The 21,738-nt window shown below is 40.7% G+C and overlaps 2 protein-coding genes across 3 annotated transcripts in view; one reads left to right on the top strand and one right to left on the bottom strand.

Annotated features, from left to right (window-relative positions):
- Positions 1-21,738, bottom strand: part of CACNA2D3 (calcium voltage-gated channel auxiliary subunit alpha2delta 3) — an 860,744-nt gene that overhangs the window by 137,019 nt on the left and 701,987 nt on the right. The gene's annotated exons all lie outside the window — the stretch shown is intronic.
- LRTM1 (leucine rich repeats and transmembrane domains 1) lies at positions 477-10,220 on the top strand. Of its 2 annotated transcripts, none has more exons than XM_054595141.1 (3): positions 477-708; positions 3,393-3,989; positions 9,660-10,220. In XM_054595141.1, the coding sequence occupies exons 2-3, from the start codon at positions 3,434-3,436 to the stop codon at positions 10,091-10,093; spliced, it is 990 nt and encodes a 329-aa protein (XP_054451116.1). In that variant the 5' UTR covers positions 477-708; positions 3,393-3,433; the 3' UTR covers positions 10,094-10,220. The 2 variants fall into 2 exon arrangements, with proteins under 2 accessions (XP_054451116.1, XP_054451115.1); XM_054595140.1 differs by having other exon boundaries at positions 477-822.

Below are 21,738 nucleotides of genomic sequence, written 5' to 3'. Positions count from 1 at the left end.
TTCAATGGGGGTGGAGGTGGTAGGAGGGGGATGTGGAGAGCAAGCAAAGAAGCAGCTGAGAAGTATTTGTGGCACCAGGGAGAATAGACCGCGATGTCCGCTAAAGGAAACCATGGTTATGAATTTCAGGGCATCAAGGCCCTGTCAACACAGCTAATCCCCATGGATGTTGGCTGAATAAGCCTTCGATGACCAAACAAGTGCACTGTGGAAACCGTGTCAGCCTCCAGCAGGCCAATTTGTCCTCATATTACACACTCTGCTGGCTCTGTTGCTAGACCCCTAGCTCCAAGATCCACGGTGAGCCTCCCCCAGCCCGCTGAGGGTTGACACAGCACGGTTACTAAGTCAACAGAATTCAGAAGCCATGGCCGGATTAAGAAGGCAGTTTTATTTTGGTGCCCTGGACTTCAAGCAGATTAAATAATCAAAAAGCCTGAGCCATTGGGGTCATGTTTGAATGCTACAGCTGTTCACCGGGGTTTGACAAACGTTCTTTCTGTGGCTCGTCATCTGAATGGGAAAGGCAGGGATGATCTTGGGGAGGTCGACGCTTTCAGAAAGAAGAGGGGAGCTGTCAAAAGATCCTCTCATGGAAAACAATCCAAGCCAGATGGAGACAGAGGAAGGACTGCTTAAATAAGTGGTCTCCTGAAAGCCACAACTGTTTTTTGCATTGAAGGAAAGCGCAAGCGGAATTCAGAAAAAGTGAGTGAAAGGCTGGACTCCGAGTTTGCCATGCCCTCGGTTTGTTGACCTGCCAATTAATAAAGGTGGGCTGTGGGTTCAACACGGAAGCCTGCGGAGACTCAGTCATGAAAGGTGAGCCCTGATGAAGCCCCTTGCCCCTGAGAAAATTCCCTAAGAAAGGAATGGGATCCCTTCAGAAAGGTGTCTGTGGGAAACCTATTTTCAAGTTGTCTTTCTTTAAAGACCAAACAGATAAAAAAATGTATCTGATAGGAGAATTTATGTTTGTGTCAAGATGGGCCAGAGGCAGGGCTTGGGGACAAATGTGCCCAGCCATGATCAGGTATGCATTTGGCATGTCACCAGCCATTTCATACAAAACACCTTGCTTCAAGTTGGGGTTCATAGATCACCACCTTTGGGGGATTGTAGACAGAGACAAAATAAAGAATGAACAAACTGGCTGCAATCTCAGAGGCAAGCCTTTCATTAATAGATTAGTGGATTCTGTGGAAAACGTTCTCTCAGCAAAGAATTGATTTCTTACACTAATTAATGCTTGAGATCCACAGCTAAAGTGCAAATGTTGACTCATCTCTGATGAGAAGATGTCTGGCTTTGAAAGGAATCATTTAGATTATCTGAAAAATTTTAGGAAGGAAAACAAGGAATTTTCTCTTTCATATTTTGGAACAGGGAAAGGGACTGTGATGTTCTGCATCCCTTGAGCAAAACCTAAACTGAGCATAACCTCCCTAAAAATGCTCCCTAAACATCTTTCCTGTTGCCCCAAAGTACTGTTCATATCAGTAGAGAATTCAAGGAACAGGCTCCAGTGCATTTGGAAGCCACATTTGACTGTCCCTAGTTAGGGCCAGAAACAAACAAATGAATAAACCTCTTCCAAGATCATTTGTTATGCGTAGATAATTATCTTGAGTTTTCAATATTATTGGTAGCCTTGTGCCTTCCTCTACCAATTTGACAAAATACCATCAACATTGTTGGCCATATTTTGAAATTCAAGTTTCAAGAGAAAAAAGGAGGGAGTGATAATAGCTACTCTGGAGAATGATCTAGAAGTGCCTAAGAAAACTCACCATCCTGTCTGAACCCTGCAAGGAGGCTCCTGTTGAATCTAGACACCCTCCTCCACATTTCCTCATGGCCGAGACACTCTGTGCAAGAATGTTCTTTGCAGCATCATTTGTAATGAAGAAAAACTTCAACAATTCAAATGCTCATCAGTAAAGGAATAACTAAATAATAAATGACATGGCCTCACCATGAAGTATTGTACAGCAGTTAAAAGAAATGAATTAGCACTCTATGTATCCATATGGGTAGATCAGTTTTGAGTGAATAGAGTAATTGCAGAATAAAACAGGCTTATGGTTATATTTATATGGGTTTTTAAAAACCACTATAAAAAAAAGAGTATTGTACATGTGTGTGTATTTGTATGTAAAAGTATTTGACAGGCAGTGAAACCCAGCAGGTAAGAACCCTGATAGCTCTGGAAGCAGACTGCCTGGGTTCAGATCATGACTTTACTACTTACATATATGTGATACTGGGCAAGTGATTTGAAACTATTCTTGAAGCTATTCTCCGTGCCTGTTTCCTCACCTTCAAAATAAAGATACTAGTAGAACCAGATTTATAAGGTTATGAGGATGAAGTTGATTTTTTTTATATTATAAATTAAATTATATATCTATAAAGCAATTAAAATGTTGCCTGGCTCAAAACACATGCTGTGTGGTTATTTGCTCTTGTTATTGAGGTCTGTTTTTAAAAGGCCTAGTGAGATACATCAGGATAGTGGTGGGGGGTGGGTAGTTCATGTCAGAAAGCATGACTTGGGTGCTAATCAAACGGAGCTCATCTGTATCAGTAATTTATGGTTTCTTTGAGTTAAAAGAAAAAAAAGTAGGACAAGCCATAAATGATTGTGTTATAGGAACATGGATGTTATTATATAATTCTTAATGTATTTCTGTATTTTTACAGAATTTTTGAATAAAAAGGGGGATGGTCATCATTTGCAGAATTATCATACCTGCAATGATGAATATTAATATACAGGAATGCTTTAGACCTGCTCTATTCAGTATGCTACCCATGGCACCATGTGGCTATTTATATTTAAATTAATTAAAGTTAAATGTGAGTACAAATCCATTTCCTGAGCTACAAGTGTCACATTTCAGAGCTCAGTAGCCACACTTAGCCAATGGCTACCATACTGGACGTCAGATATAGACCATTTCCATTACCACAGAAAACTCTAATGGGCCACGCTGATCTGGAGCATACTTTTCAGAAATGTGACACTCTGAACTCCCCATCATTCTTCCCTTCTTCTGGACCAGATAATTTTGCTGTTTCCTACAAAGCCATGTGCCTCAGAAAGACATTTTTTCCACCTTTATATTCAGTATCCTAAAATCTTTCATCTTCTGATTTCTGAGCCACTGAGAAACTATCTTTTCTGAGGCTTCTGACAATGTTAACACTGAGGTTGCTACAGTCACTGACACTGGGGATGTACTTAGCTTAGTCCAACTCTGCGAAACACGATGAACAAAGGAGTGGAAGGTGTTAGCTGGCTCAGAATCGCATTGCCTGCGATGTCAAAGGGGAAGAAATGAGTGTGTCTCTTACAGATTCCCATCCCACTCGTTTTCTATTTGTCATAGGTGAACTGCTCCTGCTTTCAAGTGTAATTTTCCTGCTCCGGATGGTGGGCGGCTGTCCAGAGAAGTGCCACTGTCACTCGACCTCAAATTCTGTAGACTGCAGTCAGCAAGGTCTGGCTGAAATTCCTCCCGATTTGCCTCCTCAGACGCTAATGCTGCATTTACAAGATAACCAGATACACCAGCTTCCGGCTTTTGCATTTAGGTCAGTACCACAGCTCAGGACCTTGAACTTGTGTAACAATTCCATTTCAAACCTGGCCCCTGGAGCTTTCCATGGACTTCAGCATTTGCAGGTCTTAAACCTAACCCAGAACTCCCTGCATTCACTGGAAAGCAGACTTTTCCATTCCCTCTCACAGCTGAGGGAGCTTGATTTGTCATCCAACAACATTAGCCACCTTCCTACCTCCCTTGGTGAGGGTTGGGAGAACCTAACTGTACTTGCAGTCCAACAAAACCAGCTTCAGCAGCTGGATCGAGCACTCCTGGAATCCATGCCCAGCGTGAAGCTTTTATTTCTCAAGGACAACCTCTGGAAATGCAATTGCCATTTGCTTGGTCTTAAACTCTGGCTAGAGAAATTTATCTATAAAGGTCAGTAACATCTGTTTGGAAACCCCCATCTATATGTTAGTAGGATGAGGTTCATCTGTTCTCTGCATTAGAAAGAACGTAGAGGAATGTGTAAAAGGCCAGAATAATTTTTTTTCACATTGACATCATTTCACAGTATTATAAAAGACGCAAGTGAGTCATTAAAGGGTGTTTAAATTCAGGTATTTAAATTCACCTACAAACATGGTTAATGGAGATAGCTCTCTACTTTTTGAGTGACAACAACATTCAATTATTTATCTGGAAACTGTAGGCCCTTAAGAAGGAGGGACATTTGATCTTCATCTGAATAACTGCTAAACTCCAAAGTGGCATCAAATTCTGTTTTCAAATATGATCCACCTGGGGCATGGTATCTCTCCTTGGGACTTCTTTCCCTCTGTAGCTGCCTTTTACCCATTTGACAGCTATAAATTTTTCCCTAAGATTATACATCTGCCTAAGCAAATACCAGTTATTGAATTTGGATGCACTAGGGCCCACTCTCTAAAGTTACTGTTTCTTTAACCAGATGTCAAATCAAAGCAAGAGATCCTAGAATATTAAATATGAGGGGTTCTGGAAATCATCCAGGAGTCAGCAAACAACAGCTCAAGGGCCAAATCCTGCCCGTCTCCTGTTTTGGTAAAGAAAGTTTAATTAGAACATATCCATGCCCATTTATTATTTATTCTTTGTGACTGTTTTGTAATATAAGGGCAAACTTCAATAGTTTTTACAGAGTATGCATGGCAAAGCTTAAAATATTTACTATTTGGTCATTTATAGAAAAGTTTGTCAACCCCTTCTAACTCAATACCAGCTTGCTGTCAGTGGGAAATGGAGGCCCAGGAAGGTTCAGCAATTTGCCCAAGAGGACAGAGTGAAGTTCTGATGAGAACAGAATGAGTGACTTTTGAGTCTTGGCTCTACATTGTTTCTTCTACATCACAGCAGATCATTCATTCATTGCTATATTTGAGCGCCACTTACATGCCATCCACTTTTCTAGGCACTGAGAAAAGGTCATTCGACAAGAAAATCCCTACCGTCACAAAGGTTACATTCTGATAGTAGAAACAGATTTTGAATAAAATAAATATCCATGTACAGAAAGCAGTTAGTGCTAGGGAAACAGTGAGGCAGGGGAAGGGGAGAAGGGGTGATAGGATGGGGGTTCCATTTTAGACAGGAAGGCCAGGGAAGGCCTCTTCAAGAGGGTAACATGGACGAGCAAAACCTGAGCAGGAGGAAAGAGCCATGACATAATTGGGGGAAAGAACAACAAGTGCAGTGGGTCTGACAGGGAAGTGAGCTTGGCTTGACTGAAGGGCAAAAGAGTGTCTGGAGCAGCGGAAGGGAGTGAGAGAGCAGACAGAAATAGGGTAACACAAGCATCCAGGGGCCAATTCATGTAGGAACGTGCAGAGCAGGCTGACTTTTGGATTTCATTTCAGGTGAGATCAAAATCTCTTGAATTTTAGTTAGAGGAATGATATGATCTGATTACATTTTAAAAGGTCACTCTGTTGACTCTAGGGACAGCTGATCAAACCAGATGCTGCCAAATAAGAAGCGGGGGAATGAGGAGAAAGTACTCTCAGTCACCCAGGGGAGAGATAATGGTGGCCCAAACTAGGGTGCTGAGAAGTGATCAGACATTGGCAGCTATTTGGAATATTGAACCGGTAGAAACTACTAATGGATTGGACTGGGAGATGAAAAAAAGAGAGTATTTATGGGAAATTCAAATTTTTTGTCCTGCTGGAGTAACCAGATAAATGATGCTGTTAGCTGATAAGGGGCAAACTGGGGAGTAGGGGAAGGGGAAAGAGGGTGAGTGTGTGTGAGGTGGTAAATAAGACTTCAGTTTGGGGAAGGTCAAGTTTGAGACCGTCATTTCATATTAGGGGGAGCTGTTGAGTTGGTGCATGTATGTTTGAGCCTATAATTCAGGAGGTCAGCAGAGCTGCAGATATGAATCAAGGAATCAGCAGAGGCCGGGTGGTAGTGGCAGTTACATGGAAGGAAGCAGGGTAGAGCATGGCATGCATTCAGGTACACAATGTTGAGTTGTGAATCCCTTTGAACAATATGAAGCAAACGGCTTATCACTAAGCAGCTAATCTTGAAGTTGACCTACAACAGGGGCTATATATTGTAGCAAAAATCTTTCTTATAAGAGGTTGTAAATAAAACTTTATATCTCTAGGTGAAGTGGCTTTAGCTATTGTGTTCTAGATTAAAAGGTAAGCATAAGCCAAACCATCATAAAAAAAAAATAGTTTTCATCAAAGGACAATTCTTGACCAAAAAAAAAAAAAGTAGTTCCTAGGTCCAGGACATTAGAAGGAACATGGGATGGAGTGAAGCTCTCTGTAGTCTGCCACAGACTTGCTGGTGACCTTTGGGCAGTCGCATCCACACCTGGCTCTCGGGGTCACCAGGTGGAACCTGACAGTATTAAGCTAGAGAGTTCTTGAAACCTGTTCTGGTCCTCAGATTCTGTGACTCACTCAAGTCAATGCTCCCTCCTGCAGAGCTATCTGGAATAGACAACAGCTTTTCTGTGGAAGATAAAATTAATTTGGGATCATGAGATTTGGGTGGCCCAAAACAACTAGGAAAAGAACCCAAACAGATGCTAAATGTAGGAGACAACGTGACTACTGATATATTGACTAAAGGTAAAACAAGGGACTCAGTAATGGCCAAGACCTCATTTATATAAAGCTACATAAACAGACAGAAACCCTAGCAGTATTAGAAAGGACAGGCTGATAGACGTGACAACCATCTCAGTGATGTACAAAATAAAAAGCACTCACATCAGAATCCGGGGGAACTGGGTGAGGGACTGGGGTCCATGCAGTCATTCAGGGACTTAAGCCCCTTCCAGGTTTTGACAATGCCAACTTGACCTTATGGCCACTATGTTTAACACCAAATGGGAACAAAGTGCCTGGAGGATTGAGGGAGCTTTGTGGCTTAGAAGTGACATTCACTGGTCCTAGTGGCCAAAACTGTCATTTGGTCCCAACCTGGCCAAAAAGGGTGGGGAAATTTCATCTTCTTGTGGGTCGAAGAGCCAAAACACATACTTTGATGAAAACTTAATAACATCTCCTCCACAAAAACATGTGCATAGATTTTGTAATTAGTATTCCTCTCTCCATTCATAAGTAACAAGTCTTTATGCTAATAGGTAACTGTATTAAACATTTATTTTGGGCTAGGTATTGTGCTAAATACTTGACATACTTTATCCAATTGAGTCTCCATAGGGTGAATTTCATTATTTCCCCCTCCCAGTTTCCAGATGAGCAAGCAGGGGCATAGACAGTCAAGTAATTTGCTTAGTTTTGCACAGCAAAGAAATAGTAAGACTCAAGAATTAAATCAAATTTCTTTCAAGATGGTAGTTAAGAACTACTAGTGGCCAGGTGGGGGATAATGAGTGGTTGACAATCCATAACTTCTTGCTCTGTCAACTTCCATGAATCTAGAAGTCTGTGCAACCCCCAAGCGGTCATCAGCAGACTTGCCTCCTGGGCTAGAAGGCCAGGAAGTGAATACAGGTTGAGGGCACAGCTGCACAGGAGGCCATGGAGCTCTTGGTGGCCACAAACCCTGCCTTCCAGCGATGTTTCAGGCTCTAGCCTGTGTATTTCCTCACCACTAGGTCCCAAGGCCATGCCTCCTACTCTAACATTAAGCAGCAGGAAGCTTGGAATTGGAGGAAGACAGTGCTTAAGCCTGGAGCAACTGGGTGACCCACCCCAGTCTAGAGTAAGCCAGCTCATGGAACTGCTGGTCCCATGGCAGGTGGGCTTTCTTCCCCTGGTTGAAGTCCCAGTGTTCTTTGGCCAGGTTGACTGTCATTACTTCTCAAAGCCCCACACTTCAATTCTATTTGGTTTTACAACAAGTTCCAGGGCAGAGCATAAAATGGTCCATGAGGCAGGGATCCTTCATCATGGTGCAGCCCGGTGGCACCCTGGGCTCCTTGGGAGGAGCCATCCTGCACCCATGGCCTCTTGCACATCAGCTCAGGAAAAGAGGAAATTCCTCTGTAATTTTTTTGCTTTAGAGTTTTGACTCTTGACTCAGGGGATCACTGAAGAAGCCAGGAGGGGTCTAAGAGACTAGTGGTTTCACATTCAGTTTCAAGCAGTGGTAATAAAAAAAGATGTGAGGTGAAGTCTGCCATAGTCACTAACTCCAACGTGATCTGGGCCAGGTAACCCCTGCACTGCAAAACGGCCCCATCTACTAACAGGGCCACAAAGGACTTGGCATATAAGGCTCAGAAAGACTGTATGGGAAGACATTCCCCAAACTCTGCAGTGCTATACAATGGAAGGTTCAACTAACACTGAAGTGATGACTTCCTGCGTGTGACTTTCTGCTATTATTTCATGGTTCACCCACAGTACATACAAAGAATCTCCAAACTAACTTGGCTAAGAGTGGTGCCAGGCTTCACAGCCATCCTGGGGGATGAGTTCATGGCAGCCAAGGTCACAGGGGTGGGGCTCTGCCCAGGCAAAGGGCTTTACTGAGCGTCACTACCCTCAGGACTTGGCTGACCTCAGGACACTCCAGAAAGGAGGAAATAGAGAGGGGAGGAAGTAGAAACAGGCACCAAGTACAGCAGGAAAAACTGGGATCAAGGGAGTGAGTTAGGTGTGGATATTTTTCTGTTCACTTTGACCTGGGTGACCTTGGACAAGGAATACTCACTATAGTAGAGTTGTCAGGATTAACCTAACAGTGCTTTATAAACTGTCAAGTTGGATACAAATATGATGTTTTTAAAGGCAAAAAATTTAGTAAGAGAAGTTTATTTTCCCAAGGTCATGGAGTATGTTGGTGGTCAGACTTGGCCAGAATGGAATCTGTTAGCCCAGTGCTCTTCCTAGAAAAGAATTACTAGGCACCCAAATACTCCACATAGTCCACATACCTCAGGAAATCAATTGCCTTACAGAGAATAGAAACTGGGCCTAATAATCGATTGGAAAGTTCAGTACTCAAAGTACTAAATGTTTCAAGGCCTGAAGAGACACATTAGTTGTACTTAATCCCATGAATTTAGCTAATATTACTGCCAAAACTTCAGATATGCAAAACACTCTAAGACTATGATCTCCCATTTAGCATCATTGAAGAGTGTTGCCAGTCACATAGGGTCTTTATAATTAACAAGTAACATCACAACAAAGGGTGCTTGTTTTTGTTTTGTTTTGTTTTGTTTTGTTTTATGTTTTTTAGATTTCCAATGAAAGCTTGGTGCAGTAAGTTTTCTTGCGTAGGGGGATTCGTTAGGGGCATGAGAGCCCTCAGGTTGGCCTCAGTGCCCCTTCTTGTCAGCTTTTACATTGCTTTCACCTCAGCATTTAAAAGGTAAAGGTAACCTGGCTTCTAATGAATTCTTGGTCATACATAATTGCCAATTTAGTGTGTGGCGTTTTTAGCATTTGGCCAATTTAGAAATCCTAAAATCATAAAATATGGTTGTTAAGTTCTTTGACTCCAGGGGGGAAAAAAAGGTGCTTTATAAATTCCATCTGCCTAAATTTTTCAGACTGAGGATTTTGGAATTCAGTTGTATCATGTTCAGTTATCATCCTTTGTTTTTTTGTTTTTGTTTTTTGTTTGTTTTTAAAGGGGGAGTAATGGACAGTGTTATCTGTGCATCACCAGACACTTGGAAGGGAAAGGACCTCCTTAAAATCCCTCACGAGCTGTACCAGCCCTGCCCTTTCCCTTCTCCAGATCGGGAATCCTCACAGGTGTGGCAGCTGGCTTCTGCCCAATGGGCTGTCCCGAGGCCTCTCGAGAGCCACAGCGCAGAGGAGCGAGACCACTCTGAGTGTGAGCTCAAACCCAAGCCCAAGCCGGCCAATCTGCGTCACGCCGTGGTCACTGTCATCATTACCGGGGTTGCATGTGGGATTCTGTGTCTCATGATGTTGGTGGCTACCATCTATGGCTGCACCTATGCAGCTATTACAGCCAAATGCCGTGCAGGGTCATTGGCTCAAACCAATGAGCCTGAGAAGACAGAAGGAAAAGACCTGTTTGACAGCTCACCAGCGTGAGAACTTTCATCTCAAATATAAATGATCACTTTAGGCCAGAAGATCATGTCTGAGTACGGCTGATACGTTCACTGTGACTGCTGCCTCATTTTGCCTTTTCCAAAAGAAAAGAAAATAAAGGATGTGTCTGTAAAAAAGTATATTCCTGGGAAGCAATTTATGTTGAGATTTTTAAAATACCATAATGACATCGAGGTGATACTTGTGTTCTGTGCCTGAGAAGATACTGGAATTATTCTATGTGGGAGAAGGCTGTGCACAGGGAAAAGGGAGATACCATCTCTTTAAGGCACTCTTCCCTGCATTAAGTTGCTTTTCCAGAGCATAGAAATTCAAACACGTGTGCCAGTCAGCATTCCTGGGAGCTTTATGGTCCACTGGAAAATTGCCCAATTGTGAGTGCCTGGGAAGAAGCTGGTGATCTTACCCAAGGGGCACTGAATGCCTCTATAATTCAAGTTCATGCTAGATTGGTAATACTTTTAGATGTTGTGTATGTTATATATTTAATGGGAGCGTCTGTTGGTCGGGAATTTCGTAGCTTGCCACAAGAGTCAGATTATATTTAATTTTCTAAATCAGAAAACCATTTGGGGCTTTCTAGGCCACAGAGGAAGAGGAGGGTTTCATGTCTGGATAATGGGACTCAGGCCCGAGGTCTGGGGAAGTTTTTTGATGCAAGGTTAAGTAACATATAAACAAACACAAAGAAGACGGGGAGCCAGAATTCGGGGCACACATTATTGAAAGGCCATATCCAGCAGGCGATGGGAACCTTCCATTTATAACTCACAGCAGGAATAAATTTAGGGTGGGCTGGGAGCGAGATAATGGCTTGTGTGTATCTGCATCTACATCCACAGTGCACAGAGCGCACAGACTCATACAACCACACCCACACGTAAACATACGCGGAGCAATCAGTTTACCCACTAATGAAATGCAGCCGTGGCAGGGTGGAAGCCAGCAGCTGTTGACCACCACCCAGATTGTCTACTCAACACTCTGAGAGAGGAAGTAAGAAGGAAGTCTGAAGAGAGGGGGAATTATCAAGAGACTAGAGATATGTGGCAGCAGCCATCCTGAACAGTATTTAGGCCGTGGTTTAGAAAAATCAGGTGTGGCTTGCTTTATTCCACAGACACGGTCCTGAAGAGTTGCATGCAAAGTGAATTTCTGTAAATTGAATCATCATTTTAATGCAGTGGGGGAGCTCACTATTTAAAGGAACCTTTCATGGAATCTTTCTGTAATGACAATAATTGGGTCCAGATTTATGCATTTTGTAAATTTGCATTTTCTCATGCCAGGTTTTCTTAAAGTGGAATCTACCTGCTCTCTCTCACAATGCCCCATCTCATACTTAGTCACACGTGAGCACTGAAGTCACTCTACACAGAAGAGTTAAGGACATGTCAAAAGAAGATAATGGCAAATACAGAGTAAGCTTTCCCTCAAGAGGCCTTGACAGACATTGCTAATCAATCCCAGCACTCTTCCCAGCTGAGCCTCAATGCACCACAGATGACTTCTTAAGACAGCAGTGTAGGCAACCAGAACTAATCAATTGAAGTTGGTTCAAAGGATAAAATGCATTTGCCATTCAGGGTACAGGCTCTACATTCACTCCTTCAGTACATGTTAAAATTAGGTGAAGCCCTAAGTCAGTAGTCCATTCCCTGACCTGAAATGGGAGGTTCGTGCATGCAGGAGAATTGTCTCCATCTGGTGTGGCCAGAACTTTGCCCAACAGTGTAAGGAGCCGAGGAAAACAGACAACGAACCTACCACAGTGTACCCTACAGAACACATGCTAACATGCCCCTAATCATTGCAGAGGCCATCTAGCCCTGCCCACAGTGCTTCACAATCAGTGTGGGTCCTACACACACCCACAAGCTAATGATGGGTCATCTTTTTGGAGCAGCAATTTTGTTAATTGATTTTTCTGGGAGAAAAGTATAAACTTTGATGTTAATTTTTCTTGAATATTAAAATAAACCTGGATATGTTAAAGAGTAGATTGAAAAATTAGCATGGATGTTAAGATCAAAAAGAGACTCCAGAGAAAGCCAGCTGTTCCATGCCAGTCCTGGTGCCTCCTTTCTGCTCTGTCTCATGTACCACGCCAGTGGGCAAGGCTGAGCACCTGGTCTAAGGGTGTAGTGAACAATCTTTCTTTCCCTCACCCTGGACTATGAGTCCTTGGCCAAGAAAGCAATATGAGAAAGGAAGTTTAGAAGATCTTTTTATATGTCGTCCCCATTTCACCAAATGTTTCCGAAACTCGTACTACGTACCAGGCATAGTGAGAAGCATTCTCATGAGCATTTGTCATGTAATCCTGCCAACTAGCCTGTGAGATGCTTGAACAGATATCACATGAGCTGGGAACTACTGAAGCCAACAATTCATGCTTCCTCTAGCTACTGTGATTTCAGACCACCAGAACATAGGGCTCTGCCAGAGGTTCGGTGCAGTGACACTGCAGGTCAGCCCTGTCCCCTGACCACAGTGATCACATGACAGAGCATCCACTACATCACAGAAAACTCTGAACCCTGAAAACCTTGAAGGCTAGAGCCTTCACTGGTCAACACCCATGTCCTATTAGGTTTCTAAGTACATATGAACTCAGGCAAACAGATTCCTGCTTTATAAATAGTCTTTAAAGAAAATGATTAAAATGGTGCATACGTATATTCAGATTTCTATCTTTTGCCTACAGTCACCATAAACAGCAGTTGGCAATGAAAATAATTACTTACCCTGAAATGTCAACAGCTTTTCATCACAGAAAAAATATAAATCAAATTGTTTAGATTAACAAATACAGAGTTATCATTTGTTAATATGAGAAATGAAATGTTTTAACCATAAAAAACATCGCAGATGAAAGACCCAATTTGCAGGGTATTCTGAGAGAACCACAAATTATCTTTCACAACCACTGCAGCTCATGAGGGGTAATTTGCAAACGCCTCACAGATTACTTTCAGCTGTTTATTGCTGCTGTCTTGTCATATTCATAGATTCCCCAATAAAAATGGCCTTCCATGTAGAGTCTTGCTGAGGGTACATTGTGAACAAAAATCACATTTAATGTTGAATATTTCTGAGAAAACCATCTAAAATATAATTTTTTCACTATATTTACTAGAACAGTATGACTATAGACTGGTGATTTTTGCTTTGCCATAAATCACAGATTCAGAAGAGCAGGACCCAATGGATAGTTGTAGCTGTCCGAAGGGAGGCCCACAAGGAGGGAGCATGAAGAACGCGTCCTGCCATAGAGATTGTGAAGAAAGAAGACCAAGTGTCAACTCTATACCTGAAAAGCTTTTAAAATTAAGGCAAATATCCCTGTCCCTGCAGAGAGAATCTTCTGTTTAAGATGATAAAATGCCAATGGACATCTTGTTGTTTTATTTTTCCTTAGAAAAATGGAAGACTGAAAAGTGACTCACAGTATTTCCTCCTAAAGATCCATGAAAATCAAATCTCATTATGCGAGTTAACCAAGTTACCCCAGAAATAAGACACTCTTGCTCTCAGATCCTAAATATCAAAGGAAGTGGCTAAAGCAATATCTAAAAGAAGTTATCTGTAGCACACATTAATATAATTAAACCACTGTTAGAAAGCTATAACTTTGTGTTGCAGATTAGGAAATAAATGTTTCCAATTTCGTCCAACCCACCAGTGTGTCCATTGAGAAATGCTATTAGACAGAAACCTACCAGCAAATGATATCCAACCCTACATGGCCTCACTGGATTGTGAATTACATGTGCAACTTCAGGAAATCATCCCGTTTCCCTTCGGATGAAAATGCTTTATTTCTTTAATGCTCAAATTTGCTCAAATTGCAATGAGGTCTCAAAGAAACCCTCATCCCATTCAGAAAAGCAGTTTCACAATCCACCAATCTCCCTTTAGGTTCTTCACTGGAGTATCCATACCTACTTCCACTCTGATGACACTGAATATTGATTTGGGTGAATAGGATGTCACCCAATTACAAACGCCCATCAAGAAGATCCAGAAAAAGAACCAGAGGATTGGGAATTAGGGAAGTCCTTGGAAAGCATTTAGACTGTGCCAGACAATTTTCAGAATAGCTGTGACTAACCTCCTACGCAATTCAGACATTGCTAATAGATGACAATAAACATATCTACTGAGCCCAGACAACGGCTCAGAATCCCCTCGTTTTTTAGATTTTATTTATTTTTAGAGAGAGGGGAAGGGAGAAAGAGAGAGAGAGAATTGTCAATGTGTGAGAGAAACATCGATCAATTGCCTCCTGTGTGCCCCCAAACAGGGACCTGGCCTGCAACCCAGGCATGTGCCCTGACTGGGAATCAAACCAGCAGCCCTTTGGTTTGTGGGACAATGCTCAACCCACTGAGCCTCGCTGGCAAAGGCAGGCTCAGAATCCTTTTAAAAATCTTTTCTACATATCCATTACGAATCAACTGAAGTTGACATATGATATTAAACCTACTTGCTACCCTCATATAGTTCCATGTCCTTACTTTATAAATGGTAAATAGAAGAGTAGAAAAGGAAGGAAACTCTCTCAAAGTCACATAGATAATTAATTGCAGGCCTTATAAATGCAGTCGCAGAAGCATGGGGTCAGCATGGATGATTTAACCCAGCTCCCATCCCCCATTCTTCATTCATTCTGCATGAACTACAATATCAATACTATAACATTATTATATTAATTATCTGGATGAAGACGATTATAACACCTCCATCAGCATTTACTGAGTGCACAGTTTTGTGCCAGTTGTTTTCCAAGCTTAATACTTTTAGTTTCTCTTAGCCTCATATTGACCAAAGCAAGTAGGCATTTTACTGCCGTGTTACAGATGAAAAGACACTAGCATTGGGTTTTGGTCATTTGTTCAAGGCACACCAACAGAAAGTAATGGAGTAGGAATTTAGATGCAGGTCCTCCCAAAACCAAATTCTCTGCACACTTTTCAGAATGTGACAGGTTTAAAGAAGTCAGAGCTGGAGTCCTTCCCTGGCACAACCAGCTCTTGAAATAAAGTAGAGAAAAGAAATCCAACCACCCACCAGCATGTCACTGCCAGAGATCTAGTCCCACCAGCACCGAGAAAAACAGCACAAAAAGCCAAGGCAAAATGAGAAAATGAAGGTTTTTCCATCACCATGACTCTGCAGGGCTGGAAAAGATGTTCTTAGATGGAAGGGGAAGAAACTCAGCTGTACCATCCTGTAGCTATAATATTTGAGGAAATGATTAAATAGATACTAGCTAATAAGTAGTGTTTTCCATTGAAATCTTCATTAATATACAGAAAAAGAAAAATATATAAGGATACTAGAAATTAGAAATACTGGCCCATGATATCCAAATCTCCAGGGAGAATTTTTGCTCCCACTGTCCAAGCAAAGATGTGACTTTAGACAGATGAGTGGGGTGGAAAGGAGGAGAGTAACAGTCTAAACTCCCACCTGATGCTGCTATTCCTTCCTCTGAGACCCTGGGCTTCAAAGAACAGAGGGAAACCATTCCCTCCTACGTATAGAGCATGTGAGGACATTTAACTCCCACAACACCTGGCATCAAGACACTCAAGGGGAAGCCATTTACCCTGTTTTTTGGAAAACAACCCGTATTTTAACAATGATTAAAATTAAGAAAGAAACCTAACTTGGGGCCCCCTAAAAGATACATAAGGAGAAAAAAAAGAAGAAAGGCAACATTGCCCTTATGATGCAGAAGCAGCATATTTCAAAATATATTTCAATACAATTTTTAAAGTTTCTGGTTGGATTTGGTGGACATTATACCCACTCACATCCCATTGGCAAAATCATGTCATGTGACTAAGTTCTGAGTTAATGAGGCACAGAAGCACACAGCTCCAGCAGTAGGGTACTGAGAGTAATGTGGCAACACTTGAGGACATGAAATCCCCCCACAGGGAAGGAAGGAGTAAATAACTGCAGACAATCCAAAAATAATAATAAAATAATGATGACTAGTAATAGTAAGTAATAAGAAAATACAAATACATAAATAAGTGAAAAATGAATAAAATATACCACAGTCCACATCATAGGTCCAAAAGAAACACTGCAACATATTGAATCAGTGATACAGAATACATACTATGGAATACTCACTCCCAGAATACAGAAGAAAAAAAATTAAGGGGCAATCATACAGAACCAATGTACGGATACGTGGTTTTCTCAATAAGCAGATTAGAGCATGTGAAACAGAAGGACAAAAATCTGCAAAGGTATTTTCCTGAGCTAAAGAAAAACTCAAGTTATGTAGATCAAGAAAAGCTTACTACAGGAAAGGCTAATGAAAAAATATCGAAAGTTAGTCTAGGTGAGTGTGTGGCACATGTAAGTCTCAATCAGTATAAGTCAGAGGAAAACACATAAATGAACCAAATATTCTGGTAAAATTTTCAAATTTAAAGAACAAATTAAGAGCTCTAAGGTCTAGAAACTAAATAAAAACAAGGAACCAAACTGAAACTACAATTCTCAGATACACAAGAGCATGATATCTACACATTTCTTTAGAAAAAAAATAACTTAAGGTATACTTTAATTAATCAAGGAACGAATTATAAAAAGCAAGAGGGAAGGGTAGGCGGAGGAAGAGTATGAGAAGAACTTAAAAATGCGGAAGTCATGCCATCAGCATGCCAGTGATAATCACTAAAATCAGCTAAAGACAGAGTGAAGTCTCAATGGTTTTGCTAGTGTGGCTACCAAACAATTTGAAGTCAATAATTTAAGAAATTTCTAAACATGTGCTGCATGCCAGACAATTTTATAATATCAGAGATAAAAGAGAAAACAAGAAATATAAAGTATATGCCCATGGAACTTAACATCCAGCAGGGAGAGAACACAAAGAAATTACAAATACATCAGGTGGTGAAAAAGCAGGGGTGAGAGGCAGATAGTTCTGGAGATATGGAAAAGGGAGGGTTTCTATTATATTTATGGAGAAAATATTTGAGCAGGAGCAGGCATAGCAGGTGCAAAGGTCCTGAGATAGAAGCAAATTTAGTGTGTTTGTAGAGCTATAACAAGGAACTGTGGCCCTGGCTAGGTAGCTCATTTGGTTGAGGTATCACTCATATACCAAAAATGTTGTTGTGGGTTTGATTCCAAGTCAGGGCACCTACCTAGGTTATGGGTTCGTTCCCCAGTCAGGCCAGGTGCAGGAGGCAACCAATCCATGTTTCTCTCTCACACCGATGTTTCTCTCTCTTTCTCTCTCTCTCCCCTTTCCTCTCTCTCTAAAATCAATAAACATACCTTTGGGTGAGAATTAAAAGAAGGCAGTGTGGCTGTGGATGAGTGGACAAAGATGGAAGTAGAAGGAGCTGAAATTAGAGATGATGTTCAACGTCATCTCTACTTCCTGGTACCCATGTTCTTGTTTAATCACCTCTTTTTTTCTTTTGCCAAAGAAATATGAATAAAGTGATATGTGCCATTTCTCAGTAGAAGTATTTAATTTTAGAAAAAGGAGCCTGGAATGTTAAGTTAACATCTGTAGGTACAGGATAGCCACCCACGATAGTCACCTGTACCTGTAAATATACTTTTTGAAAGATAAGCTTTTGTTGGGTTAAGTTGCTTAGATTTCAGGGATCTTTGTTGCTGTATGCTAACTTATTCTATCCTGACTAATACACCATCTAGTGCACTTGAGGGAAAAATGCCTCTACTAATAAGTGTTTTTTCATGGTCCATTTTATAAACAAATATTTTGTTATCAAAATTAAAATAAAATACCTCTATTGAAAGTGAATCTATTACTGATAGTACTAGATAGAAAGTGAATACTAGATCCAGTATTTAGTCCGAAAATCTTGGAATTATCTGTGATTTTTCAATCTTGATATTCACATTTAAAGGTTTGCTAGGTTCTACTGATGTCAGAAGTGCAGAGTCAAAAATAAAAAACAAAACTGGCAAAAAAGAGAGTGTGGTTCTAATTCCTGTCCTTCAATTTGCTAACAAATGTTTTGGGGCAAGAGACTTATCATCATCTATACGTATCTGTTTCTATTTTTTTGTTAAATAAAAGTTGGGCTATGATATCTTAAAATTAATTTTCAGCTCTAAAATGCTATGACATTAAAATGTTTTTCAAGTGAGATTTTTGTTTTGTTTTGTTTATGCAATCCTTTCTCCCTGAGGGTTAACTGGACTTCATGACTTGCTCCTAACAAAAACAGAATATGGCAAAAGTGATAGGATATTACTTCCAAGATTATATTATGAAAAACTCTGGCTTCCATCTTGCCCACTCTCTCATTTGTTCAAATGGAAACCAACTAATACATCATAAACTTCCGGATTGAGACATCCATATGGCAGAGAAGTAAGGGAGGCCTCTGGCCAACAACCAGTGAGGAGCTAAGACCTTCGGTCCAGCAACCCAGTAGGAACTGAATCCTGCTGATGATCTCATAAGTGAATGTGGAGGCTTTTCCTCTGCTTGCTGAGTCTTCAGAGGAGACCACAACTCTCAACAACACTTTTATTGCAGTTTTATGAGAGACCCTGGGGTCTGAGAGAATCTGGGGAACACCTTGCTTGTAGCTTTTGTGAGAGACCCTGAACCATAGGACACAGCTTCCCTGGCCTCAAGTTTCACCCGATTTATGACTCACAAAAACTGTAAGAAAGTATATGTTTATAGTTTTAAGCTTCTAGAGTGTTGGAATAATTTGTTCTGAAGCAACAGATAACTAACACACGGGCAATTGTGAGAATTTTGGCTTTTAATTCTAGGTAAATCAGGAAGTCAATAGAGTTTTGAATAGAGGAGCGACATGGTATTATCTTTTAATATGACTGCTATGGCTCCTGTGGAGAATAGTTTGAAGGTGGCCAGAGGAGAAAGAAGACGGAAATCATCACTGCAACAATCCAGGAGAGAGATAAGGGTGAAGTGACCCAGCAGGGCAGCATTGAAGGGACAGAGAATTGGTCAATTCTGCACATAATTTCAAGAAAGAACCGGCAGGATTTATAGATTGGTTGTGGGTAGGAGCAAAAAGGAAGAGTCAAGAACGACTTCAAGATTCCGATGCAAATAAAGAGTAAAAAAATAAAAATGAGATTTTTGAGATAATTAGTAATTTAAACTCTGACTAGGTAATGGGTAATTAGGCATTATTATTTTTAGGTAATGGTATTGTTATATTAGAACCAAAAGAACTTCTTACCCTATAAAAATATATACTGAGATATTTATGGATAAATGATTTAATGACCAAGATTTAATTTAAACTAATATGGGTGGTGTGGAAATGTACTGGGAGTTGCAGGGCACAGTGGCCATGAGGTTGATAGCTCCTAGAACTGAGTGAAGACACATGGAGTTTCTTTGTATTTTTTTGTCTACTTTTGAGTATATTCAATGTTACACAAATAAATGTTAAAAAAAAAAAACCTTCAAGGTCCGTGGACTTATAAATAACTAGTTAACTAGAAATACCTATATCAGGAAGACTGCAGAGGAAGAGTAGAGGGTGAGGATGTAAATGGAATTGGGGACTTCAACTTGGAATGTATTGCATTTGAAAGGCCTATTTGAGAAGGAGTGAAGCTGTTGAGTAGCCAGCAGAGTAAAGTGAGAGAGGTCTGGCTTGTCATTAAAATGCCATGAATGACATGTAAGATCTTGAGAGTAGATAGAAGGCACAATTAGAGACCCTTGGGGCCCTCAAACATTAACAACTGGGGAGATGAGTGGAATCAGCAAAAGAGACCCAGGAGAGGTAAGCAGACAGGTAGGCAATACTTCAAGGAGAACATGACCAACATGGACAAGAGCTGCTGACACACCAAGAAGAAGAACATTTGAAGTTCAATTTTGGACTTGGTTATGTGGAAGTTACTTGTACCCTTGATGAAAAATGTTTCACTGTGGATGAAATCTGATTGGAGTGAGTTCCAGAGAGAATGGAAGACAGGAAGTGGGAAAAGCATACAGCATAAAAGAATGAGAAATACATAATACAAGTAAAATAACATAACAAAAATAATTTTGCTTTAAAATCCTGAATATATCAGCAAAAAATCAGGAAGACAGTGGAAGAAGGCTGGTAAAGTAAAGGCATATAAAATGACCATGCCCTACATTTTCAGACGGTTGTACACTCCCACCTGTCTGAGCCTGGTAGCATGTAATTTGGCCTCAGCGTAGGAATGACAGTCAGACACCAATTCTGACCTCATGCAGATCTTTTCACCCAGAGTAGAACCAGGAGTTCTTGGTGAGTATGAACTTTGGGAAGCTGTGGGAATAAAAAGACTTTGATCGGCACTGTCCCTTTCCCAGCATGGGCTGGTCAAAGCTTTTTCCTCAAGCAAGAAAGTCTGCGGACTGACTGACAGAGCATTTATGCTCCTGATGTGATTGCTCATGCCTGTCTTTTCTTCTCAGGGAGGGGAGAGGCACACCAGCTCATTTATACTTTGTGGGCCTTTCACTTAGCATGAGTCATATATACACTAATCTTAACCAAGATTAAAATCCCAGCAAGGTCACTAAGAGATTTGCCTGGATAAAAGCAACTAAATAAATCCTAAAATCTCTCATGAGACATGTTAGGAGAAAAAAAAAAAAAAATCCCAGAAACTCTTTTCCACCAAGCATGTGAAGGCATTTCCAATGTTCTACCAAGTATTATACTGATTACACTGTTCAGAGGTTTATAAACTAGAATGAAGATTAAGTAAATCACTGTCTTGACTGACAATGAGAACATATATTTTTAGAAAGCTTAGGATCTTAGATTGGGATTTCTGTGTAACCACATACACAAAAACATTAGGCATAGCTGATGGACACCATCTGATACATGAAGCTCTGTCTTTAACATCTACTTATATAGCCTCTGATTTAAATATCCACTTCACTTCTATAAGAGAAAAAGATAGTGAAATGGGTGAACAAGCATTTTATGGTTTGTTTGTTTTTTTAATGGACTGTGATGTATTTTCATCTAAAGCAGGGACTAGCAAACTTTTTAATATGGGGTCAGTTACTAAGTATTTTTGGCTTTGTAGTCAACAGAGTTTCTATCCAACTACCCAGTTCTGCCATTTTAGCAGGAGGGAGTCTATAGACAATGTAGGCATGATTTTGTATTTCAATAAAATGTTATTTACAGAAATGGCTGGAAGGTGTCTGACAAGGTACTTATATCCAGAATGTATAAAAAACTCTTATATCTCACAATAAAATGACAAATAATGTAATTTAAATATAGGCAAAAGGTCTGAATACACCTTTCTCCAATGAAGCTATTCAAGTGGCCAAAAAGCACATGAAAAGATGCTCAGCATAATTAGTCATTAGGGAAGTGCAAATCACTTCTTACCCACAAGAATGGCTAAAATAAAAAGACAGATGATAACAAGCATTGGTGAAGGTGCAGAAATATTGGACCCATCATACGCCGCTGGTGGGATTGTAAAATGGTGTAGCTACTTTGGAACACAGTTTGGCAACTTGTCAAAATACCAAACCAGAATTATGTGGCCCATCAATTCCACTCGTAGGTCTTCACTCAAAAGAAATGAAAATATATCCACACAAAAGTTGT

This window comes from Pteronotus mesoamericanus, unplaced genomic scaffold (assembly GCF_021234165.1).
Source record: "Pteronotus mesoamericanus isolate MK-2021 breed Mesoamerican mustached bat unplaced genomic scaffold, CSHL_Meso_final scaffold_54, whole genome shotgun sequence".
NCBI lineage: Eukaryota > Metazoa > Chordata > Mammalia > Chiroptera > Mormoopidae > Pteronotus > Pteronotus mesoamericanus.
The sequence above is the reverse complement of the archived record's forward strand: the minus strand, read 5'-3'. Positions and strand labels throughout refer to the sequence as shown.

What these genes read in the sequence shown, in the direction of transcription:
- LRTM1 (XM_054595140.1), top strand. An exon ending in AGAGAAATTTATCTATAAAG is followed by an intron (nt 3,990 to 9,659) that starts GTCAGTAACATC and finishes TTGTTTTTAAAG; the next exon opens with GGGGAGTAATGGACAGTGTT.